We start from the raw sequence: 21,125 nt of genomic DNA, 5'->3' as shown, positions 1-21,125 counted from the left end.
TTGAACTCATGTTGGTAGTGATAATGGACAGCGGCGGCGATCCTGGGCCCGATAGAGGGACACGTCCCCCCGGAAATTTAGATATATAGCTAGAAAGAAATATACATGTAGCGGAAAGAACGTAAATATTGGCCTAAAGGATTTTCTAGAATGCATAATTTCAGCATTCTACATTGCAAAATCTCGCTTGGTCGCTACGCCCCGGCCCTCGCCCGATAACACAAAACTAAGATACGACGCTCCCGGTCGCGATTATTTCATGGTTGGTGTATAAATAGATCTTTTTCTCCCCTTTCATTTCTACTGACCTAAGTGTATGCTATCACAATCATGATTATTACATTTTACCTTTAAAGCATGCGTAGCTAGGGGCGGTAGGGGCAGTAAGAGGACATAGGACGAAAAAAGGAGCAGACAAAGAAACATTTTTGACAAGTCTAAAACGGTACAACAAATCATCTTCTTTCTCTAATAATTTAATGAAACGTTAAGCTTCTGCGCTTTGCGCTGGAGGGGGAAACTGAATTCAGAGAAGGATTAACCCTAATAGGGCCGGGCTATTTGAAGTCTTAGTAGGGCCGGGGGGGCATTATGGCCCCCCCCCCTTAAGATCTCGGCCGCGAAGCGGCCGATCGCCGCGAAAATTTGCACGCATGTCAAGTGAAGTGTAAAGAATAATATGATAATTTCAATTTTTTGAAAAATTCACTCATTTGCATATTTATGGTAATTTATTCAAATAAAGTCATAAAAATCACATTTTTACCCATGAATCATATATTATTCATATTTAAGCATTCTTTTTCACTAGATATATTCATTAGACCATTCTGAATAATAATACGACAAAAAATTTGGAAGAGCCAGCTTATTTCTTATGTTATCCCTTGTTATGTTAATTTCTTATGTATTTCATTGTTTTTTTAGCTTATGTATTTCATTGTTTTTGTTGTTTTATTTCATCTTTTACTACAATTCAACTATTTTGACTCCCAAAACAACCACCTAAACTTTAATCAAGACCCAATAACCCATGTTTGATCTGTTTTTAGGAAAAATGACTTTGCCATACGTTTTGTACACAAATCACGAAAATGAGCGATTTTGAGGCTGACATGCAAGGACAAAATGTCACGTGACCTTGTAACCCTAGGTCCGATTTTCATAAAAAATATTTTAAAAGTTGCGCAAGACTCGAAAGAAAAAAGTCAGCGAGCGGCGGGGCGCCATCCATATGCGTTCCCGAGCAATCAGAAAAATTGTGGAGGGGGGGGGGCCATAATGGCCCCCCCCCGGCCTTATTAGGGTTAAGAGTCGGGAATGGAACAACGAATTATCTTCTTTCTCTAATAATTGCATTAAACTATGAAAGGTCAAAGCTTCCTCGCTTCGCGCGGGAGGGGAAAACTGAATTCAGACAAGGAATAAGAGTCGAGAATGGTAACACAAATCATCTTCTTTCTCTAATAATTCAATGAAACGTCAAAGCTTCCGCGCTTTGCGCGGAGGGGGAAAACTGAATTCAGACAAGGAATAAGAGTCGAGAATGGTACAACAAATCATCTTCTTTCTCTAATAATTCAATGAATCGTCAAAGCTTCCGTGTTTTGCGCGGAGGGGGAAAACTAAATTCAGACAATGATTAAGAACCGAGAACGGAACAACGTATCGTCTTCTTTCTCTAATAATTTAATGAAACGTCAAAGCTTCTGCGCTTCGCGCGAGAGAGGGGGGGGGGAAACTCAATTCAGACAAGGACTAAGAGTCGAGAACGGTACTCTTTCTCTATTGATTGAATGAAACGTCAAAGCTTCCGCGCTTAGCACGGGAGGGGGTATGGAAACTGAATTCAGACAATGATTAACCGAGAACGGTACAACGAATCGTCTTCTTTCTCTAATAATTTAATGAAACGTCAAAGCTTCCGCGCTTCGCGCGGAGAGGGGGGGGGGGGGGAACTCAATTCAGACAAGGATTAAGAGTCGAGAACGGTACTCTTTCTCTAATGATTTAATGAAACGTCAAAGCTTCTGCGCTTCGCGCGGGAGGGGGTATGGAAACTGAATTCAGACAATGATTAAGAATCGAGAACGGTACAACGAATCGTCTTCTTTCTCTAATAATTTAATGAAACGTTAAGCTTCTGCGCTTTGCGCTGGAGGGGGGGGGGGATATGAATTCAGAGAAGGATTGAGGGTCGAGAATGGAACAACGAATTATCTTCTTTCTCTAATAATTTCATTAAACTATGAAAGGTCAATGCTTCAGCGCTTCGCGCGGAGGGGAAGACTGAATTAAGACAAGGAATAAGAGTCGAGAATGGTACAACAACTCGTCTTCTTTCTCTAATATCAATTAATGAAAGGTCAAAGCTTCCGCGCTTCGCGCGGGAGGGGAGGGGGAGAGCAGGGGGGGGGGGGAAAACTAAATTCAGACAAGGATTAGGACTCGAGAATGGTACAACGAATCCTCTTATTTCTCTAATAATTTCATGAAACATTAAAGCTTCTACGCTTCGCGCGTAATGGGGCGGGGGGGGGGGGGGAGGGAGGGGAACAGCGAGCTGCCCGAATATGAATTTGTTATATCTTTTCTCGTATATTTTGGTGATAAATAACACTTTCACAAAATACATATTATCCTCAAATTTTTGCTCGCTCGCTTCGCTCACTAGCCGAATTGTGAAACCAGAAAATAACTTTTTCGGGCAAGAGGCTTCAGCCCCCCCCCCCCCGATGAAAATGTCAAAAAAAATTACCGGTATGGTGCTTCTAATATGACCTTGTCAGTATTGGTATATTGAGTTGAAAAACGGTCTGCGCAATTTTCAAATTTCCGGCCCCCCCCTATCGGAAAATCCTGGATCCGCGCCTGATGTAGGCCTATAATTATAGGTCAACAAGAGTCTAGCATCTGCACTCTTTTTTAAGGCAAACGTCTTGCTTGTGAACATTAAATGTTGGGATTTGTAGTAGGCCCCTATAAATTCTCTCACTTTTGCCCATTATGACTCAACTTTTCTAGGTATCCCCCAAAAGTCCCTTTTTTTTTGTTTACATAGGACAAGTGGCCACTTTCTTTTCTAATAACTGTCCATTTAATGTCTTTTCATCTCTGGTGAGGACGTCTTTTCAGGTGCGGGAACTTCCCCTTTTCACCCCTGATATGTTTGCCCTCTTTAACTTTGACTCATGCCCCTTTTCCTTTTTTTAATAAGCTTACTTTTTCCTTCGTAATAAGTACCCCCCCTCCTTCCCTTTCTCTTGGCGCTTTTTCCCCTGGCGCTCAAGGGGGGGGGGGTGCAAATTTTTAAATTTTCAAAGGCCAAAAAAAAAAATGTGCTCACTACCCCCCCCCCCCCCCCCCCCCCCCCCCCCCCCCCCCCGCTTATTCAGCGGCTGGCTGAGTCGTTGCAATTTTTTGGGGGAGCAAATTTTCGGGAGCAAACCCTAAATGTTGCTTAATTAAGCAGTACCTTATATCACGTTAAGAAAGAAACAATATTGATGTAATCCCTGGTAGTGTAATCATAATCATGACGATGTAGGGGTATATTATATACCAATGTCTAAAAATGGTGTATGTTTTTTGAATGTTTTCCTTTGTAGGTGCCCCATTTTAATTGGTGCCCCCCCCCCCTTTTTTTGGAAGACGCTCCGCCGCCCCTGCATTATGCTACTTGGTGGAGATGCGGATTTTGTTCTGACCCCAAAAGTTTTTGCTCATTACGCCACTGGATGTAGACAAAATATGCTCATGTACCCTTTAAAGCTCATTTTATGTATTTTAATTACCAAAGGAAAACAAAGTCAGTCAGTCACTCAATAATGTCTGACAGTTAAGTCTAGAAAGTAAAACGGGTTTCCTTGCAAAATTTGAATTGTTTAAATTTCACAGATAGGACATACGTGACATAATTATTCGTAATTCCTGCAAAGTTCTACAGAATTTGATGTCATTGTTAGCTGCAAAAGGGATACACGACCTTTAAAGAAATGCACATTATTTCCATTTTTGGTGGCAAAGTAAAAGAAAGTGTCCCTACCAATAGTGTGTTCTCTCTCTCTCTCTCTCTCTCTCTCTCTCTCTCTCTCTCTCTCTCCCTCTCTCTCTTTTCCTCGATGACGATACGGCTATACGCTATAAAAAATAAAGTGTTTAATCAATGTGAGGAAGGGCCAAGGAAGAATTTCTCACCGATCATATTTTCACTTTTTTTCAGAAATGGACCACTGGAATCTCAGATTTTTATTTTTTACTCTTTTATTTTTAGCTTCTTATCGCGTCATGAATCTTTACACGCAGAGCGCAGATAGTCAAAAACGTGGTATTACCATAATTCATGCCGGTGAAAGTAACTCTTTGTACAGATCGGGTTGTGTGAAGACGCCCTAGTCCTGTCCCTTTGTTATTCAGATTGATTCTACCAAATACTGTTTATTGATGACAGGAGTGCTTATTGTGTACGTAAAAGCCCCGGTAAAAGCATTCATCTTAGAATCTTGTGTACATCTAGAAGAATTTCTCTATACCGGTACGCTACATGTTGGACAGCAACTAACAGGCCGTTTCTGGGCCTAATCATACTCAATCAACATCACGTAAGTACACTTTTGAGATCGTAATTATCCTGATTATTGTAATTTGATTATTATTTGTATTTAAGGTGACAAGTTTTACTTCTACTATTACAGTGTACTTGTATACTCGAGATATATACCCGGGGTTATATACACGTAGAATATAGGTGATGTGGCAAAAATGTACGCCATGGAATAGGTCGATATATAGGTTCAGTAAAGTCATGAGCAAAAAGGAGAGAAAATTGAGAACGACCTCATTTGAGTTTAACCATGTTTTTTTTTTACATAGGTTTTTATTCTCTTCTCTCATAAAGAAAATTGTACATAATTTATAACATTCTATAAAAATTACAAATAATCTTCACTTAGGCCCTAGGCTTAAATAAATTTGCAAGCGAACTTTAACATTCCGTACAAGGTTACAAATCATCTTCACATAGGCCTAAATAAATTTGCAAGTGAACTTTAACATTTCCATACAAGGTTACAAACAAATTTTTATATAGAATATAATTGCAAATGAAGAAACACATTTACAGAAGAAATATATTCACATAAACAAAATTATAGTTTCACATTTTAAACAAATCAAAAATAAAGTTTTTACAACTTCCTCAAACCAGCAGTCCATGTAAATTCCCAATTATTTATTTTCTTTTCCACAATAATTTTCCAAATTTCCTTCAGAGAGAAGAAAGGGTTATGATAAAAGAAAGAAGAAGATATATGATAAAAGAAAAAAAAAAGAGAAAGAGAACATCTACTACCCCCGCACTACCAACAGTTGCTCATCTGACCGTAATTAGTATACCTCACAGATAGGCCTACAATTAATTTTCTTATAAAACTCCTGTTTTAAATCAGTATACCACCAATTAATGTGCAATTCATTATCTGTACGAGACAAGTAGGGCGATAACAATGCTGAATAAACACGACTGCGTAGAGATAATGACAATGCACCTCTTTTAGTTTTTAATTAAAATGCTTAAAAGTTGAATTTGGAATTTGGAAGTTCCACTTGACCCGTGACACAGGTTTAGAAATACAATTGAAGAGTTTGCTTTTCAAGCGATAGCAGCTATCTAAGCAGTTTTAGAGTGCCCATGCAGTCAAAACGATTGCGATTTTGTTTGCGTGACGCAAAGCAAGACGCAGAGCAAGACGCAGAGCAACAGCTCAAGAAAAATCAAGGTTCTGTACAAGAAACAAAGACAATCTGTGAATAAATTACCATTTTGGCAAACAACGATAACCTAAGAAGCCGCAGTGATGAACGCATGGTACGTAACTATAGAAAGAATGATAATGTATGCCTTCCACTAATAATGGTTATGAGTATACTGCAAGTCTGACAATGATCTGTTAACGTGTCCTGGTGTTGCATTATAGTACATGTATCTCGTGTAACAATACAATACCATCTATTTTGGTGGTGGATTCGACTAAGGAAATTAATTTTGCGATTATCGTTTTGGTGTTTGAAGTACAGATGTTTAGTAATAGTGTTGTTATTGTTACCTCTTGTTCGTCTACAGACCAGTATGACACTTGTTATACCAAGACTGGATTTATACGACTGAATATGAGGAGCTTCTTCATTGGAAAGATTTCTTACTGATGTAGCATGCAGGCAGAGTAGATCTCACATGCATCCATTTCAAGACAATATCGAAGGTAAGCATTCTGTTCATTTAAGATCCGATTTTAATTGAATTTTGGGTGTGCTATAAGTATTGAATTTTGGGTTGTGCTAATTTATTTTATTCGGAATATACTTAGTTTATAAACATCCATTATTGAGTATACAATGTTATACATGTATTGTTTATTTCATAGTTATAGCAGTACTCTAGTTCAGATTTTGTTCAAAGTTCTGTCTGATCAAATTTATTTAGTGGACCTCAAAAGAAAACACTTAAAATTCAGTTATCTTGCATTATGTAAGAAAGTATGTGCATTAAATATAGACTATAAAGATAAAGCGTAATTTGTTGATATTCATAAATTACTTTTAGAACTGGTATTCTAAATCAATGGACATTTTTCGTATTCTTTATTTTTTTACGAGATTCACCTTTTAAATGCTGCTTTTTTTCTTCTTCCTATCAGGATTGTATAAAAGGGGCAACGATTTCCTCACGATGCCAACTTTTTATGCCACGCAGCTGATGATAAACAGGAGGTGACCAAGACACAATGGGGGATGGACTCATCAGAAACATACTGGCGGCATGTTGCCTTGTCTCTTGTTTCCGAATCCTCCTCGTCCTGGTGTACTTAGCCCCTGACAGCAACCCACCGGATCACCACCCACTGGGTTATACCATCATCAGGAAGGAGTACTCAGTAGCTCCTGCGCGTGTTGACACGGGAAATGTCAGTTTTGAAGGTTTCCATGACGACAGTGATGATGCGCGCCGGAAGATGGTGGAGGAAGGACAAGAAATTGCACGCCAAAGACGGGCTGATTACGACGATGGGTTGGTAGTTGACGTCGAGGGGGTACCGGTGGCCGAAGTATCGCAGAACTTTGATCTGATGCCGGCGGGAGGATGTCCAGACAACGGCAGAGGAATCTTCCTTCTAACCCTTGTCCACTCGTTACCGCCACACTTTGAGCAGAGGCAGGCGATACGGGAGACGTGGGCGAGGAATGCATCAAACGGCGCTGGTGCGCGCGTGGCTGTCCTGTTCATTGCACCTGGCATCAGTCCTAGGCCAGATGTAATGACTGGTTTACAGAAAGAAGCAGCCAGGTATGATGACGTCATCCATAGTGTTGCCGGAGATTCTTTGAGTACGTTTCGACCATCATCCAAAGTCCTTCTCTCAATGATGGGGTGGACACTCAACTACTGCATCAATGCTAAATTTGTGCTATTTGCCCATGAAGAGCTGTTTGTTAACTTTCATCATGTGGTATCACGTCTCAAGCTTGTAACTCCTAAACCATTCAGATCGTTCTCCATTGGTAGGGTCAAGAAACTCGCCAAAGTGGAGCGAGATGCCGTTAAGTGGGATTATGTATCAGAGTCCGTGTACCCTAAAGAAACATACCCACACTATTGTGTAGGAGGAGCGGGCTTTGTGATGTCCATACCTTTTATTCGACAGGTACATCCTAGAGCTGTGCAATTCAACAGAGAGGTAAACGTGTTCCCGGCTAGTGATGTTATGTTAGGGATCATAACAAGTCAACTCAAGGCAGAGCCGCGGTACCACGAAGAGTTCCACAAGTCTGGTGGAGAAGCGAACTACTGTGACCTTCAAGATACCCTTACGCTTGGTGACTTTAACACACCAAAACTGATGCGAGGCGCTTGGAGGAACCACACAGACAAGATGGACTACTGTCCTAGTCCAGTACCAAATGCCACCGAAATCACCTGGTGGACTAAAGATGTTGATTATCACCAATATTTTAACAACATATTCCAGTTCATTCATAAACCAAAATTGTTTTGCGAAATTAAAAATATTACATTGCTGGCGTTAGTGAGCACCCACCCTCATAATGCAAACCTTAGGAATGCCATACGAGTTACCTGGGGTCATCCAGAGTATACTGCTGCAATGAAAGTAAAAGTTCTATTTGTTCTCGGTAGAGCAGCAGTCGAGACACCAGAAACCATCGACCTCATTCAGAAGGAATCGGACAAATTTGGGGATATCATCCAGGCAAATTTTGTAGAATCCTTCCATAATCTAACGTTGAAGGTCATCCTTGGACTGCGCTGGGTGTCCACTGAATGTTCATCTGCCAAGTTCATCTACAAAGGAGACGACGACATGTTGGTCAACTTTGAGCATATGACCGGGTATCTGGACCAGCTTCCGGTATTCCAAACGCAGAATCTTTTCATGGGGAACCTCATGACAATGAGCCCCGCCCTTAGAATGCCCTCCAAGTACCAAGTCCACAGGGAAGTCTATCCATTCAAGTATTTCCTGCCGTACTTCTCAGGAGGTGGCTACATCATGTCTGGTTCCACGGTGCAGAAGATGTCCCGCATGGCAGAGACCACAAAGTTGATCCCTATAGACGATGCCTACGCGGGAATACTGGCCTACCGCTCGGGTGTCTCTCTGATGCACGCTGGTGGGTTTATCGTTGGAGGGAGTAAGCGTGATGCTTGTCGGCTGCGGAAAGCTTTCAACATGCACGGGTTCAAACGGCCTACAATTTTCATAGGAACATGGAAGACGTTCCGTGATCCTAAAACCAAATGCCAAGAGGACAACCAGAAGAAAAATTGGGCTCATATAGCTTGATGATGTCATGTGATGTGCAATTTAGGATCCAAATGAAGTACTTGAAATTATGATATGCAAACAGAGTATGCTGTTTATGTTATGTATTTAAATCACGTGCTTTCCAAACAAAGATGCCCACGACAACTTCAAAAAATGTCAGAAGTTTGTCAGAATCATTGTCTGCATCCTGCTTTTTTTTTTTTTTACTTCTGAAACAAAAACGGATGACTGCAACAGTTCAGCAAGAGGCAGTTTCGGGAAGAGGCGTTCCTTAATATTATTATTTTCGTTAATAGCCTTGATTGTGTTCCTTAAATCATTAGTACAAATGGGCTGATAAAGATTTGAGTTCAGCTGTTTTGTGACATTTTAGAAGAAATTTTAAAATACATTTTTATGTTCGCCGCATGTAACCCTAATGCTGACAAAATAATATAGTTTCATTCCAGTATATAATCATGATTTCCAACAAATGGAATCCGTATAGGTAGAACCATGATTAGGTAGAACCAAACATTTCAAAATGCCTCGAGAGTCGAGGCTTTGCTCTTTTTAATTTTTTTTAAATTCTTGAACAACCACCTTCTGGATTGCCACCCCAGACAACTAACCCCAGACAACTACCCCCGGACAGCTAACCCCGGACAATTACCCCAGACAGTTACCCATGAGGTAAATTACCACAGAGGAAAACTCCCCGCCATAGGGCAATAAACCCTGGATTATTCCCCAGTATGTTATTATTTGACAAGCAGGTTATCATTTAGGGGTAGTTGTCTGGGAATAAAATGTCCTAGGAGTTGGGGATCAGTTGTTCCAAGGGAAGTCGTCTGGGGAAAGTACTGTTGTCCAGAGATAGCTGTACGGGAAGTTGTAGTTCGCGGGATACTGGCTTGTCCGGCTCTTTTTTATAAGCACTCGATCTCTCTTTTTAACTTGGCCTCTATAGACGATTCGTTTTTCATTTATTGGTCTGCCGAAGGTTATCTGGTCCAAGTTTTAAACTGTTTCTCGTTTATTTTTTAACAAGGGAGCATTTCAAGAGCAATTCTTGTAAAGTTAAATCGCTGTATACTTTGTGCAAATGCAAAAGAAGATATTGCTCACGAATATCGATCGTACCTTTGCCAGTACGTAGAACGTCTTATAACATTGTTAACCCTTAGGACATCATTATGAATCATAATTCATATGCATGATTAAATTTTGTATTTATGTTATGTAAGTAAAAGAACAGAACTGTCAACTGGAAAATAATAAGAGATTAAAATGTTACATTAATCCGACTTTGATTCTCTCTCTATCTCTCCTTTAAAAAATAGTTTTACTGTATTATTCTTATTATAGACATTTTTTTTATGAGTTATCTGCTTGAACAAAAATAGAGATCAGTATAGATCTTTCATGAAGTAGCTGCATTCAACTCGAGATCCTCATGCAAAACCACAAACGCTTTGGTAATGTTTTTAAAGATATAACAATTAATTATAATTTGGCTCAAAATGCAACCTGATTTATTTCAATCAAGCACAAACGTCGTACTCGTTTCACAAGATGTTTGTTATTGAGAGAGAGAAAGAGAGAGAGAGAGAGAGAGAGAGAGAGAGAGAGAATGCGGTGGAAGGGGAAAGAGCGAACGAAGGGAATAAAAAAAAAAGGGAAATGAATGGTGAAAGAGAGGAAGAAAAGAACGGAGAAGGGGGCTAATAGAAAGAAGGGGGTGAAAAAAGGTGAAAGGGACAGATTTGGAGCGAAGGCACTAATCGACCAAAAAAAATGTGAGGCGGCATTTGCGAAATGTATGACGAGTTTGTTGCAGGTCCTCTTCCCCTTTCTTTAAAGGTACTATATCCCATTTGCAGGCCAAAAAGTGAATTTGAAAGATAATACTACTTTAGAACTTTCCTCAAAACGAAAGGGCTTGAAAAAAAAAAGTTGGAAGATAACGACCGTTAGTTGTCGAATCGACTTTAGTTTGCAATCCTTTTAGTGAATAGTCTGATTTTCAGACCCTTGTACCGAATGGTATACGTTTGTGCTGCGCAATGATTCAATCAGTTTAATTTTGGCAATTACAAGAAATAGGTTATTGACGTAGACAAATGCAAAGCTCTACATAATTTGATGTCGGCTGCATATGGGACATAATTATACCTTTAAATAGAAAATTGGAATAGGGTCATGATAAAAATTTAAACTTAAGAAGCTTTACTACCCGTGTTTTACATCAACGGTATATACGGAGGAGGTGGTATAAGTGAAGATCAAAGGTTCTTAAATTTTGCAATGAATTTTCTTTAAGAACGAGAGAGATAAGGGGGAGACAGTTGTAAGTAGAGAGTGAATGAATCATACTGCAAACAAAATTATACACCATTCGAATTCAATTCATTGGTATTTTTTTTCTTAACTAGATTGCTAGATTGCTAGATTTAGAACTTGAATTTCGGAAGAAAGAAGTTGCGTCATATTCGTTTAACCGTTTTGTACATGTATATATAAATTACGATCGGTTAAAACGAGGTATACACACATTTTAAATACATCTTGAATAAACGAGATAATTATACACACATTTTGAATACATCTAAAATACTGCATCTTGATATAGCAAGATCGTGTAATTTCCATTAACCTTTTGGACAAACCAAATTACGTTGACACATTTCACACACATCATATGACCTTTTAAGGTAAATTTAACGCCCTTCCCAACATCCCTCTACCAGTAATTTGGGGGAGAACACGGAAATAAATGACGTTATCCTTAAATCTGATGGCGACACAAGAGTATGGTTACGTAATATGTCACCTTTGAAAGGTTCAACACAATACTGACCCATACGAAGGTGCTGTTTGACCTCTAACGTCATCAGGTGCACTGGGAAGAACTTTTAACTGAATCAGAAGGAAAAAGGGTGAGCACAGATTCTTTAAAAATCGAGAGGAAGAAGCAGGCGCATCAGACTTATCAACGAGATTTGAGGAGTGAAGTTGATTTTTTTAGTGGAGCTAAATAGCGTTAAAGAAAGCCGTCAAAATGCATATCACAGCGTTATCCTGCCTACATCTTGCAGTGACTGTTTCACTTATACTATTTTGTGCAATTGGTGAGTAGATTATCCGTCTCTTTTCTGCATAACATCCACTTAATTAAGACCTTACAAACTAAATTGTTAATTAAAAAACTTAGAAATGAATGTTTAGTTTTTGTTTACCGTAGTTTGTCTTATAAGGTGTGGTTTTATTTTGTTTAGTATTTGCTATTCAAATTTATTTTCTAACTTTTTTTAATTACTTTTACCCTATTTGCCACAAATCATTTATTTGCTTACTCCGGCCTCTCAAATTATACAAATTCATGTATTGTTTTTGTCACCGAATTCAAATTGTACACTTAAATTAATATGTGATATATATATATTGAGAAATTTAGTTGATCGACTTTCGAAACTTAATTTAAAGAGATGTAAACCAATTACAAGATAATTGTTTGATATGTAAGTATCATAATTATCATCGCTTGAAATTGGTGTTTGATATTGAATGATATCTATATGTGTATATATTTTAAGAAGGGGAGAAATTGGGCATAAAATAGTCGCTTTGACAATACTATCTTCTGAAAGAAAGTAGATGCACTTGGATCCGTTTGATCCGTTTAATGTTTAAATGGCATTAAAATGTCTGACCGAATAAACATTTGAAAAAGAGTTTATAATGCATATATCATTTTCAAGGTATACAGTTATAACGAACGCGGATATTCGCTTTCCTTATAAACTAATCTTTAACGGGATTGAAGATTTTTGACATAATGAGTGAGTTTATTTCTTTCCGGTTTTCCATTAAATGAACCAGAGAGTTCGAATAATAGATTTATTCAAAGGAATTATGGACTTACAAAGTAAACTGTTGTGTATATCACTAATAATGGTGTGGAAATATAGCAATGTTGGAATATGTGTTCAAATGATACAAATTCATATCTGTTTCACCTTTGGAATGAAATATTAAGGACTCGTGAACATTTTTTGGTGGGTAATTTTGGTCTCAATGAACTACAAAGAGCATTTTGTTTATTCACATTAGGCATTGCCCGTTCAAAAAAGAGGTATACTACTCAGAATTCTAACATGATGTCAGTCAAGAGTTTTGAAGAAAAAAATTCAATGTGAAGATTAAGCTAATCCTAATCCGTACGAATGTCGTCATCATCGTAATGAATGCACTAATTTTCGGCGTTTTTCAACCACTTCGACATACATGAGCGGCTTTGTTAAAAGATAACAAGACTACCCCACATACGCCTCGCGGAAGAAGGTCTTTTTCAATTCAACTCGAGGCGATGTTACTTCCTTGTAGCATTCCAGAAGTATTACACTCGTTTCATCAAGAGATTTTAAGAAGAAAAGACACCATGCATGCATGATTAAACAAAGGGCAAACGAAGAGACAATAAGAGCGTCGGTGACCTCCCCCCCCCCCCCCCCCCCTTTCCCTCTTCCATCTCATCTTAATTTGTAGAATAAAAGCAGACTTTGTTTTTCAGGGGGGACAAACAAATCGATTAGCTATAGTTATGTTGGTTTGTTATTTTATTTGCTAGTGTAGAAAGGCATTATAACTGTTGTCATATCCTGCGTTTCCTGTTACGATCTCATTCCCTTTCCATTTTCATTACTTTGTTGTTATCGTGGTGACATTTCCCTTTCTCTTTTATTCCTCTTAATCCTTGTATACCTCTATATTTCACTATTTAATATCTGTAGAACGAAGTGCTATTTATAAGGACCGCTATTTACAAAAGACCGCTATTCATTTTAGTCACGCGTTATGGGCAGCGGTCCTTATGGATAGCGAGCTTGACCCCCTTTATTGACAGTGGTATGAAATACAAGTTATGTACCTCCAAAGTGGAAGTGGTACATGATTGTCCTGTCAATATGATTAAAGAGTCTAAATTCAGTCCTTTCTTTAAACTTGTGAAAATCTGAAACTTTGAACAACATAACTAGTTTTGGTCGCATTTAGATGGGGAGAGATTCAGTATAGGACTGGTTTTCAACTTAGATTTGAGAAAGTGTAATTACACTGATATCATCCAAAAAGTCCACTAAACCAACGTTTTTCAACCGGGTTGTCGCGGCATATTATGGTGTCGCGGCAAACCAATTAGGGTGCCGCAGGACATCTATATGTTACTTTATTCCTCGCCCGCTTCGCTCGCTCGCAAACTTTAGAAACATTATGATTAATGACAGTGAAGTGCCTGAATACCTCCATATCTGAGCAACGAGGTGCCTGAATAGCCTTCGTTTTGACAGCGAGGTGCCCGAATATATAGTATGATCTTTTATGTCGAAAATACATCTTTACCGTGCTCGTTCGCTTCACTCGCTCGCAACATTTAGAAACAGGATAATTCTGGGCAATGAGATGCCCGAATCTCCTCATATTCTTGCACTGTTGCCCTCACATAATGATCTTGACATTCATGTATATTCGGCAGCGAGGTGACCGCGCCCTTAATTCTACCATGCTCCCCCTACCCTGATGCTTGTATAGTGTGTTGATTCTAAACTAAAGCTGCAATAAAAAAAATATTAAAAGTGTCAATAATCTTTTGGTCACCCCTAAATGTGCCCATGACACTTGAAAAGTGTCAGAGTGATGCAAAATGAATCTTCCGTAAATTAATTTAGGATTGGGTGACGCGAACTTTTTATTTTTTAAAAGGGTGCCATTGCTATTAAAAACAAGGTTGAAAAATACTGCACTAAACAATATTGTAATTAGTATATCATAACGAAGTTACTTAAGAAACATTATACTGACGTTAATCAAGAATCATTATCTACTTACCAACGAAACATTAATTAGTATCACATTGAAGTTAATAAAGAACGTTTATACTTAGTTCGTTACTAAAAAACATTAACTAGTATAAAATAATGAAAATGGGTTAATAAAGACACATTAACTTGTAATCATTATAATAGTTACAAGGAAGTGACCGATGCAGGTAGTACCAGGCGCCATGTTTACCGTATTTGCGTCACGTTAGTAATTTTTGTTTGCAAAGTGTGCACCGTTGTGTTTGTTTTCCTCATGCCAAATTTTTGTGGCGGGATACCGATACATGACAACAACTATTTTTGAGGATGTTTCCTTGTAATTATGTAAAGGGTGTGGTGTGTCTCACTGGACCAGTGCAGTGTGAGTCAATAACACGAAATCCGCGATGAATTCCCATTGCGATGTTTAAAACCAATTAAAATCAAATAAACTTTTCTTTTGAATATAACAGCTGGAATGGAGGGGAGGGGGTATTGCTTAGTGCAGTTGTCGTGGATGCAATTACTTGTAAATTTGTCTTTTGGTCTGATCACGTGTACGTGCATGGTAGATATCGATGGTCCAATGATGTACACAGAAAAAGATACTCAGAGGAGGCCCCCCCCCCCCCCCCCCCCCCCGTCGGAGAGGAGGAGTGAGTGGAAGGGGGGGGGGGTTATAGCCTATAATCATAAGTAATATCTGCATAATTAATAATTTAATTCATTCCGTTCTTTTGATCTTTTGTAGGATGTCATGCTCAGTGCACAATAACTCACAACTGGAGTCCTGTATTACCCGAGACGAACTATGATCGTAACACGTCTAGTGTAAACGACCCCGCTGGAAGGCCGCTCGGATACGCACAAGCAGTCATTGAATATTCAGACAATGAAAACCCGATTGACCCATGCATTCACGTCACAGGAGCTACAGACAGGCGAATCGAGATTATGGTGAGAGTTTAGAAAGATCAAATTGATTGAGCATTTCAAACCATAGAATTGTACATAATGGTTTCTTTCTTTGTCTCTCTATCTTTCAATATTTCTTTCTTTCTGTCTTCCGTATTTCCTTCCTTCTTTCCTTCCTTTCTTTCTTTTCCCTTCTTCTTCTTCTTCTTCTTCTTCTTCTTGTTCTTGTTCTTCTTCTTGTTCTTCTTTTTCTTCTTTTTCTTCTTGTTCTTCTTCTTGTTCTCCTTGTTGTTGTTGTTGTTGTTGTTGTTGTTCTTCTTCTTCTTCTTCTTCTGCTTCTTCTTCTTCAAAACTGTCCCCAAAGATATAGCATAGAGGTTTTTCGACTGTGACCATCAAAATTGATAAAGGCAAAGTGAGATTAATATTGAAATATAAAAAGGCAAGCAAAACAAGAATAATTGGGGGAAAAGGAATAAAAGTATACAGAGAAAAAAAAAACATATGAATAATTATATAAGAGAGAAATTTCATCACCCTTCATGATTGTAATTCCATCAGACATGTCATATCTTTACAAAAAGTGTGAGTTTTCATTGACCATGTCATGCCAATATATACGCAACAACATTTTCGTAATTGTTCTTTCTTCATTTATATAGGCGGAATCAGACCCTCCCGGTTCAGTCATGTGGTAAGCTTATTCACTTTCTAAAATTTCTCCGTTCATTTCTCTACGTCATTTAAGCTTTTTAGGAGATGTATCAATAAACATGACACAAACCCCCCCAAACATATCAATAGCATACACACAAATTGCCTTGGAATTGTCTTATATTCTTGTAGATGTCACCGGACTGTGGATCACAAGGCTCGCGGTTCAAGTCCCGCCGCGGCACTTATGTTCTTTTGCAACACATTGATCTACATTATTTTGCCACTCTCCACCCAGGTGTTAAATAGGTACCCTGTAGAATGAAAAAAAGTTAATATGGTTAGATGAGCAAGTGTACGCTAAATCTTGTAGAATCCGATGACCGGGGTAATCTGTAAAGCGCTTTGAGATCGAGGGCATGCAGTCCTGAAATGCGCTATATAAAAACGAGATAATCATTATTATTGTTGTCTTTGCTTACACGCTAATCATACTGACATTATTCTAAGTAGGTGTATCAATATATGAAAATAATTATTGTTACTCGGTTTCTTTTACCAAAGTTAACGCTGCGAAAGGCCCATACACTGACGACGACTTAAATTCATACCGTTCTTTATTTTTCAGTGTAAAGGACCAATCAAACCAAAACCCAATTTGTTCAACGGTAAGTAACCAATTTCTATTTCTACGATTAACTGATTGAGAATGGAGGACAGTGCAAATTATATCTTTTTTTTAAATATAAAAAATCGAAAAGTTTGGATACGTGTCCGGGTCTAATGGAATGATATGTGGTTCTGGAATTTTGACATCTTGCTTTACAGGAGTACTCGACTTCCCCCTATTTTGTAGTTCCTTTTGTAGTTACGGACTTGTTGATTTAATTACTCATTATTCCTAAGTATAACTTGAGGTCAGGCGCGTACACAGGGGGGGGGGGGTTGGGGGTTAACCCCCCCCCCTTTGGTATTTTTTGTGTGTAAACCCCCCCCTAAATTTCCCTAAAACCCCCCCTTTTTGGGGAAAATATTCCCATGGCTGACCTCAAAAAGATGACCTTACCCCCCCCCCCCCCCCCCCCCCCCAACGGAGCAAAATGTCAATTTTTCGCGGCTGGCTGAGTCGTTGCGAAATTTTCGGCCCGATTTATAAATGTTAACCCCCCCCCCCTGAAAAAATCCTGCGTACGCGCCTGCTTGAGGTGTTCACAATTGTACAAGCATCGCTTTTTAATGGACCCCTCCGTTTCCAACACGTATTTCTACATTATTTTGTTTGAAATGCTTTTAATTGATTTGTAATGTTTTGTTGGAAACATTAATAAATTGGAATTGAGTTGAAGACTTAAATTTTTTTGGTGGAAAGTTGCTAAAATCGATTTTGATTGATCATTATTGATTTACCAATAGAAGCCATTGGATTTTCAAACAGTATATGTGTGAGCAAAATGTTAAATAACATCTTTGACTGCCCAAATTCATACATTAACAGTGTTTGAACTACGAAATAAATATAAAAGAATACGATCACTGACGAGAGGGTGGAACAAAATGTCCGAATATCTTGATATTAATGAGAAAGAGAGGATGGATGTTCACCTTTCATTTAATTAAAAACAAAAGTTGTTTAGTTGTACTTATGAAACTATGTGGAAATAATATTTCCCCTCCTCTTTCACAGTTGATCTATGATTGCAGACAAGCGATCGCCGATACCGTTGCTTTCGAATTTTACTGCGATGCTGATAGCTGTGATGAAAGTTCAGTCACTCTCTGGTATCGATTCGTCATCAGCGAAGACCCAGGTAAATAAGACTTCATAAGAAATAAAACAACAACCATGATGATCTTATGTTTAAGCTGTCGGTCCATAAAATGGCAAGGAATGTATAAGAATAATGATGCTACAGCCATCGATGGTGCCAAAAAATGGGGTTAAAGTTAAAGGACGGTATCCAGAATCATCAAAGAAAGTATATTATGGATGGAAGTGGTAAATGTATTTTCCTTATATGACGGATGCTGACTTTTCAACCTGGCCTTTGAAGGTTCCCTCTCAAACACTAAACAAATTGTTCCGCAGTCACTGCTTGCATATAGTCATCAACAGTAATAATGATGAAAGCACATTATTCGACAATGGACGATATTGGGTCAATAAGCATTGTTTAATAAAGTTGTTCATATTTTAGAAGTAACATTTTGTAGAAGGATTGTGTTTTATCAAAAGAAATTTGATCGTAGAATAATAGGGAATTATTAAAGTGAAAGTGGAATTCATTTTAATAACAATCAAGAAATTAATAACAGTTTGTATACGGATTAAAGTATAGACTCTGTAAGGCAATGCCACATTTAAATATGGGATACAAAAAATATGCCTCCTTCATAATTGGTCTCATAACCCTCTTTCAAAGGTTTTTTTTAATTATTATTTTTTTAATTTTTATTTGTTCACGAATATTTAGACAAGAGTAGCCTGATCAGCATCAAAGACATTAAAAACATACAAATATACAAATGAAATATAAAAAGCAAATTAACATAGTCGAAAACATGAACATTTCATAAAGTGGAGAAGATGCATCAAATAAAATACAAGCTGGGACCCGTTCCACAAAGCCTTTTTTTAATGACAAATGACAAAAATCAGTGACAAGTTTGCTGATAAGTAATCAGAAGCAAGGATTTCAGTAGCTTGTAACAAAAACTGTTATTTGTCACTGATGACAAGTTATGTGAAATGGGGCTCTGCATGGTCTTCCTCATGGCTCTGTTTGCATATAACTGACCTATAATAGGTAAAAATAAATGGACCCAAGTATGAAAATTAAAATTATAAAAAAAATATTAATAATCAGGGACGATTTGAGAGTAATTAAAACATAGAAAACAAAATTCAACATGAAGTATTAAGTTTTTATTGATTTAAAAAACCAAGATACTAAAATATATATATATATATTTAATGTTTACATTAAATGGGACAGTTTAAAAAATGAAAATGAAAACTGAATACTTTTTTTGGGCTGCTTATCAGAAACTTTTAGCCATTGTGCCCCATTTGTATAAAGATAACTGGATCTGCCCCTGCTGTGTAAGGCTATTTTTTTTTTTTTTTAATGGTGCAGCCGTCCTCGATCCTGAACTGTGGTGTGCTGGTCGCGATACTGGTGAATACCCGACCAGTCTCAACAACGTTCTCCCTCCCGACACCGACCTCAGCCCTCAAGATCCAAATGCTGGCTTTGGAGGTGCGATGGGCATCGTTGCTTCGACCACCACTGTCGTCATCGCCTCGCTGTTCGGCCTCCTCTTCGTCATTCATTGATGCCGGGGTGATCTCTTTTATTTATCAAATAATCCAATTTGGGTTTTAAAAGTGTCTACATGAAGCGGTTATCAGTTTCTCTTTCCCTCATTTTCTCTGTTCCTATAACCTTATTTTATTTCATAAATTTAAACGAAATGTATTTTTCGATGTCCTGTTTTTAATACTCTGATTATCAAGCAATATAGTTGCCTGATAAAATCCTTCACAGTATAACAAATGGTCCCGACATTTATTTGTCAGACACGGGCGGGAGCTTTTAGACAGTATTAAGATACCTTGATCGAGATTGAATTATGAAAGTTGATCTTTTTTTTCAAATTTTATTCAGGTTTTGGAGTCGCAAATTAGTTTTACATTATTTAAATAATATAAATTATATACATCATGAATAATCAACGCTGCTATAATACATTTACTACTCATATAAAGCTTTTGTGTTTTTTAAATTTTAAGTGGACGGTTAGCAGCAAGCCTATGACAATATGATTTTGGGTTTTGGTTACTAATTTGCCTATTTTTTCCTTTCTGATTATTGTTATCACTTTGGTCATCAAACGAAAGAATATATATATATATAGATATATGTATAAAGGTTTGATAATATGAGAGAAGCAGTTTTTAAAGTAGCTTTCTGTTTCAGGATTTCAAATCAAGCACTCTATAATACTGTTTCAATCGCACTTTATGAACAAAAAATGGAGTGTCCAAGTAAACAACGCGAGTTAAACTTTTGTGTCACCATTTCATTAGTTAAAATTACTTTTTATGCATTTATCATTGTTGAAGATTTTCTACAGATAAACCAGAACTGTGTCGTCTCAATCTAGATTTGATTCCAAACAAACTGTAAAGTGAAGAACTTTATTTCATTATCAAAAGATTGATTAAGCTGTTTTGATATAAGATCAATATTTTGGTTGGATTTTGGTATTCTACATTCATTTGATCTTGGGTCAATGTACTTGCTTTGCTATATAGTTGTTGACATCAATAGGCCCTCTACAAAGGTTATTATACAGATACACATGTTGGATGTGTTAAATATAGAAATGTATACAAAAGTACCTTTATTTTGAAGTCAATTCAAGCTGATTATGAAATGCAAACGCACAATTTTAAATTTACATACAGCTTAAGGAAATTCGGATGAGAATGATATCATTTTCTGAGCTATTTTAAACTGTCAAATTTATGCATATTATATTAGCAGTAATTCCATCTATTTGTAAATCTTTCTTACGAGTAGTTCATATTCATGAATAAATCTGCAAGAATAGAACCTTCATAATTATTCAGAGTTATTGATTCCGTATTGTCTTTTGAAGTTAATACTTATTTGCTTTAGCCCTCTACCCCATCTGAAACAGACCAATTTGGTGATGTCAAATATGCACCATACTTCTTTTAAAGCCCCCCACTCAGTAGCGTACGCCAAAACTTTTTCAAGGGGGGGGGGGGGGGTTAACATTTTTAAATCGGGCCGAAAATTTCGCAACGACTCAGCCAGCTAATGAATAAGCTGGAGGGGGGGGGGGGGGTAAG

The 21,125-nt window shown here is 37.8% G+C and overlaps 2 protein-coding genes across 2 annotated transcripts; both read left to right on the top strand.

Moving 5' to 3' along the window:
* The first annotated feature begins 4,476 nt into the window (after nt 1–4,476).
* LOC100888524 lies at nt 4,477–10,331 on the top strand. The gene is made up of 3 exons (XM_003727231.3): nt 4,477–4,601; nt 6,122–6,260; nt 6,696–10,331. The coding sequence occupies exon 3, from the start codon at nt 6,783–6,785 to the stop codon at nt 8,856–8,858; it is 2,076 nt and encodes a 691-aa protein (XP_003727279.2). The 5' UTR covers nt 4,477–4,601; nt 6,122–6,260; nt 6,696–6,782; the 3' UTR covers nt 8,859–10,331.
* A 1,367-nt stretch (nt 10,332–11,698) lies between these two features.
* On the top strand, nt 11,699–20,868 carry LOC578221. Its single transcript, XM_794895.5, has 6 exons — nt 11,699–11,950; nt 15,429–15,634; nt 16,255–16,286; nt 16,875–16,914; nt 17,931–18,054; nt 19,381–20,868. The coding sequence occupies exons 1-6, from the start codon at nt 11,881–11,883 to the stop codon at nt 19,578–19,580; spliced, it is 672 nt and encodes a 223-aa protein (XP_799988.1). The 5' UTR covers nt 11,699–11,880; the 3' UTR covers nt 19,581–20,868.
* Nucleotides 20,869–21,125: the final 257 nt, after the last annotated feature.

Source organism: Strongylocentrotus purpuratus, unplaced genomic scaffold (assembly GCF_000002235.5).
Source record: "Strongylocentrotus purpuratus isolate Spur 01 unplaced genomic scaffold, Spur_5.0 spur5_scaffold_6, whole genome shotgun sequence".
Classification (NCBI taxonomy): Eukaryota; Metazoa; Echinodermata; class Echinoidea; order Camarodonta; family Strongylocentrotidae; genus Strongylocentrotus; species Strongylocentrotus purpuratus.
This window is presented reverse-complemented; position numbering and strand designations above follow the sequence as displayed.

Excerpts from the sequence above, each read along its gene's own strand:
- LOC100888524 (XM_003727231.3), top strand. The coding sequence starts at position 6,783 with ATGGGGGATGGACTCATCAGAAACATACTGGCGGCATGTTGCCTTGTC.
- LOC578221 (XM_794895.5), top strand. The coding sequence starts at position 11,881 with ATGCATATCACAGCGTTATCCTGCCTACATCTTGCAGTGACTGTTTCA. Across the intron at positions 16,915-17,930 it reads AAAACCCAATTTGTTCAACG|TTGATCTATGATTGCAGACA; the intron begins GTAAGTAACCAA and ends CCTCTTTCACAG. Across the intron at positions 18,055-19,380 it reads CGTCATCAGCGAAGACCCAG|CCGTCCTCGATCCTGAACTG; the intron begins GTAAATAAGACT and ends TTAATGGTGCAG.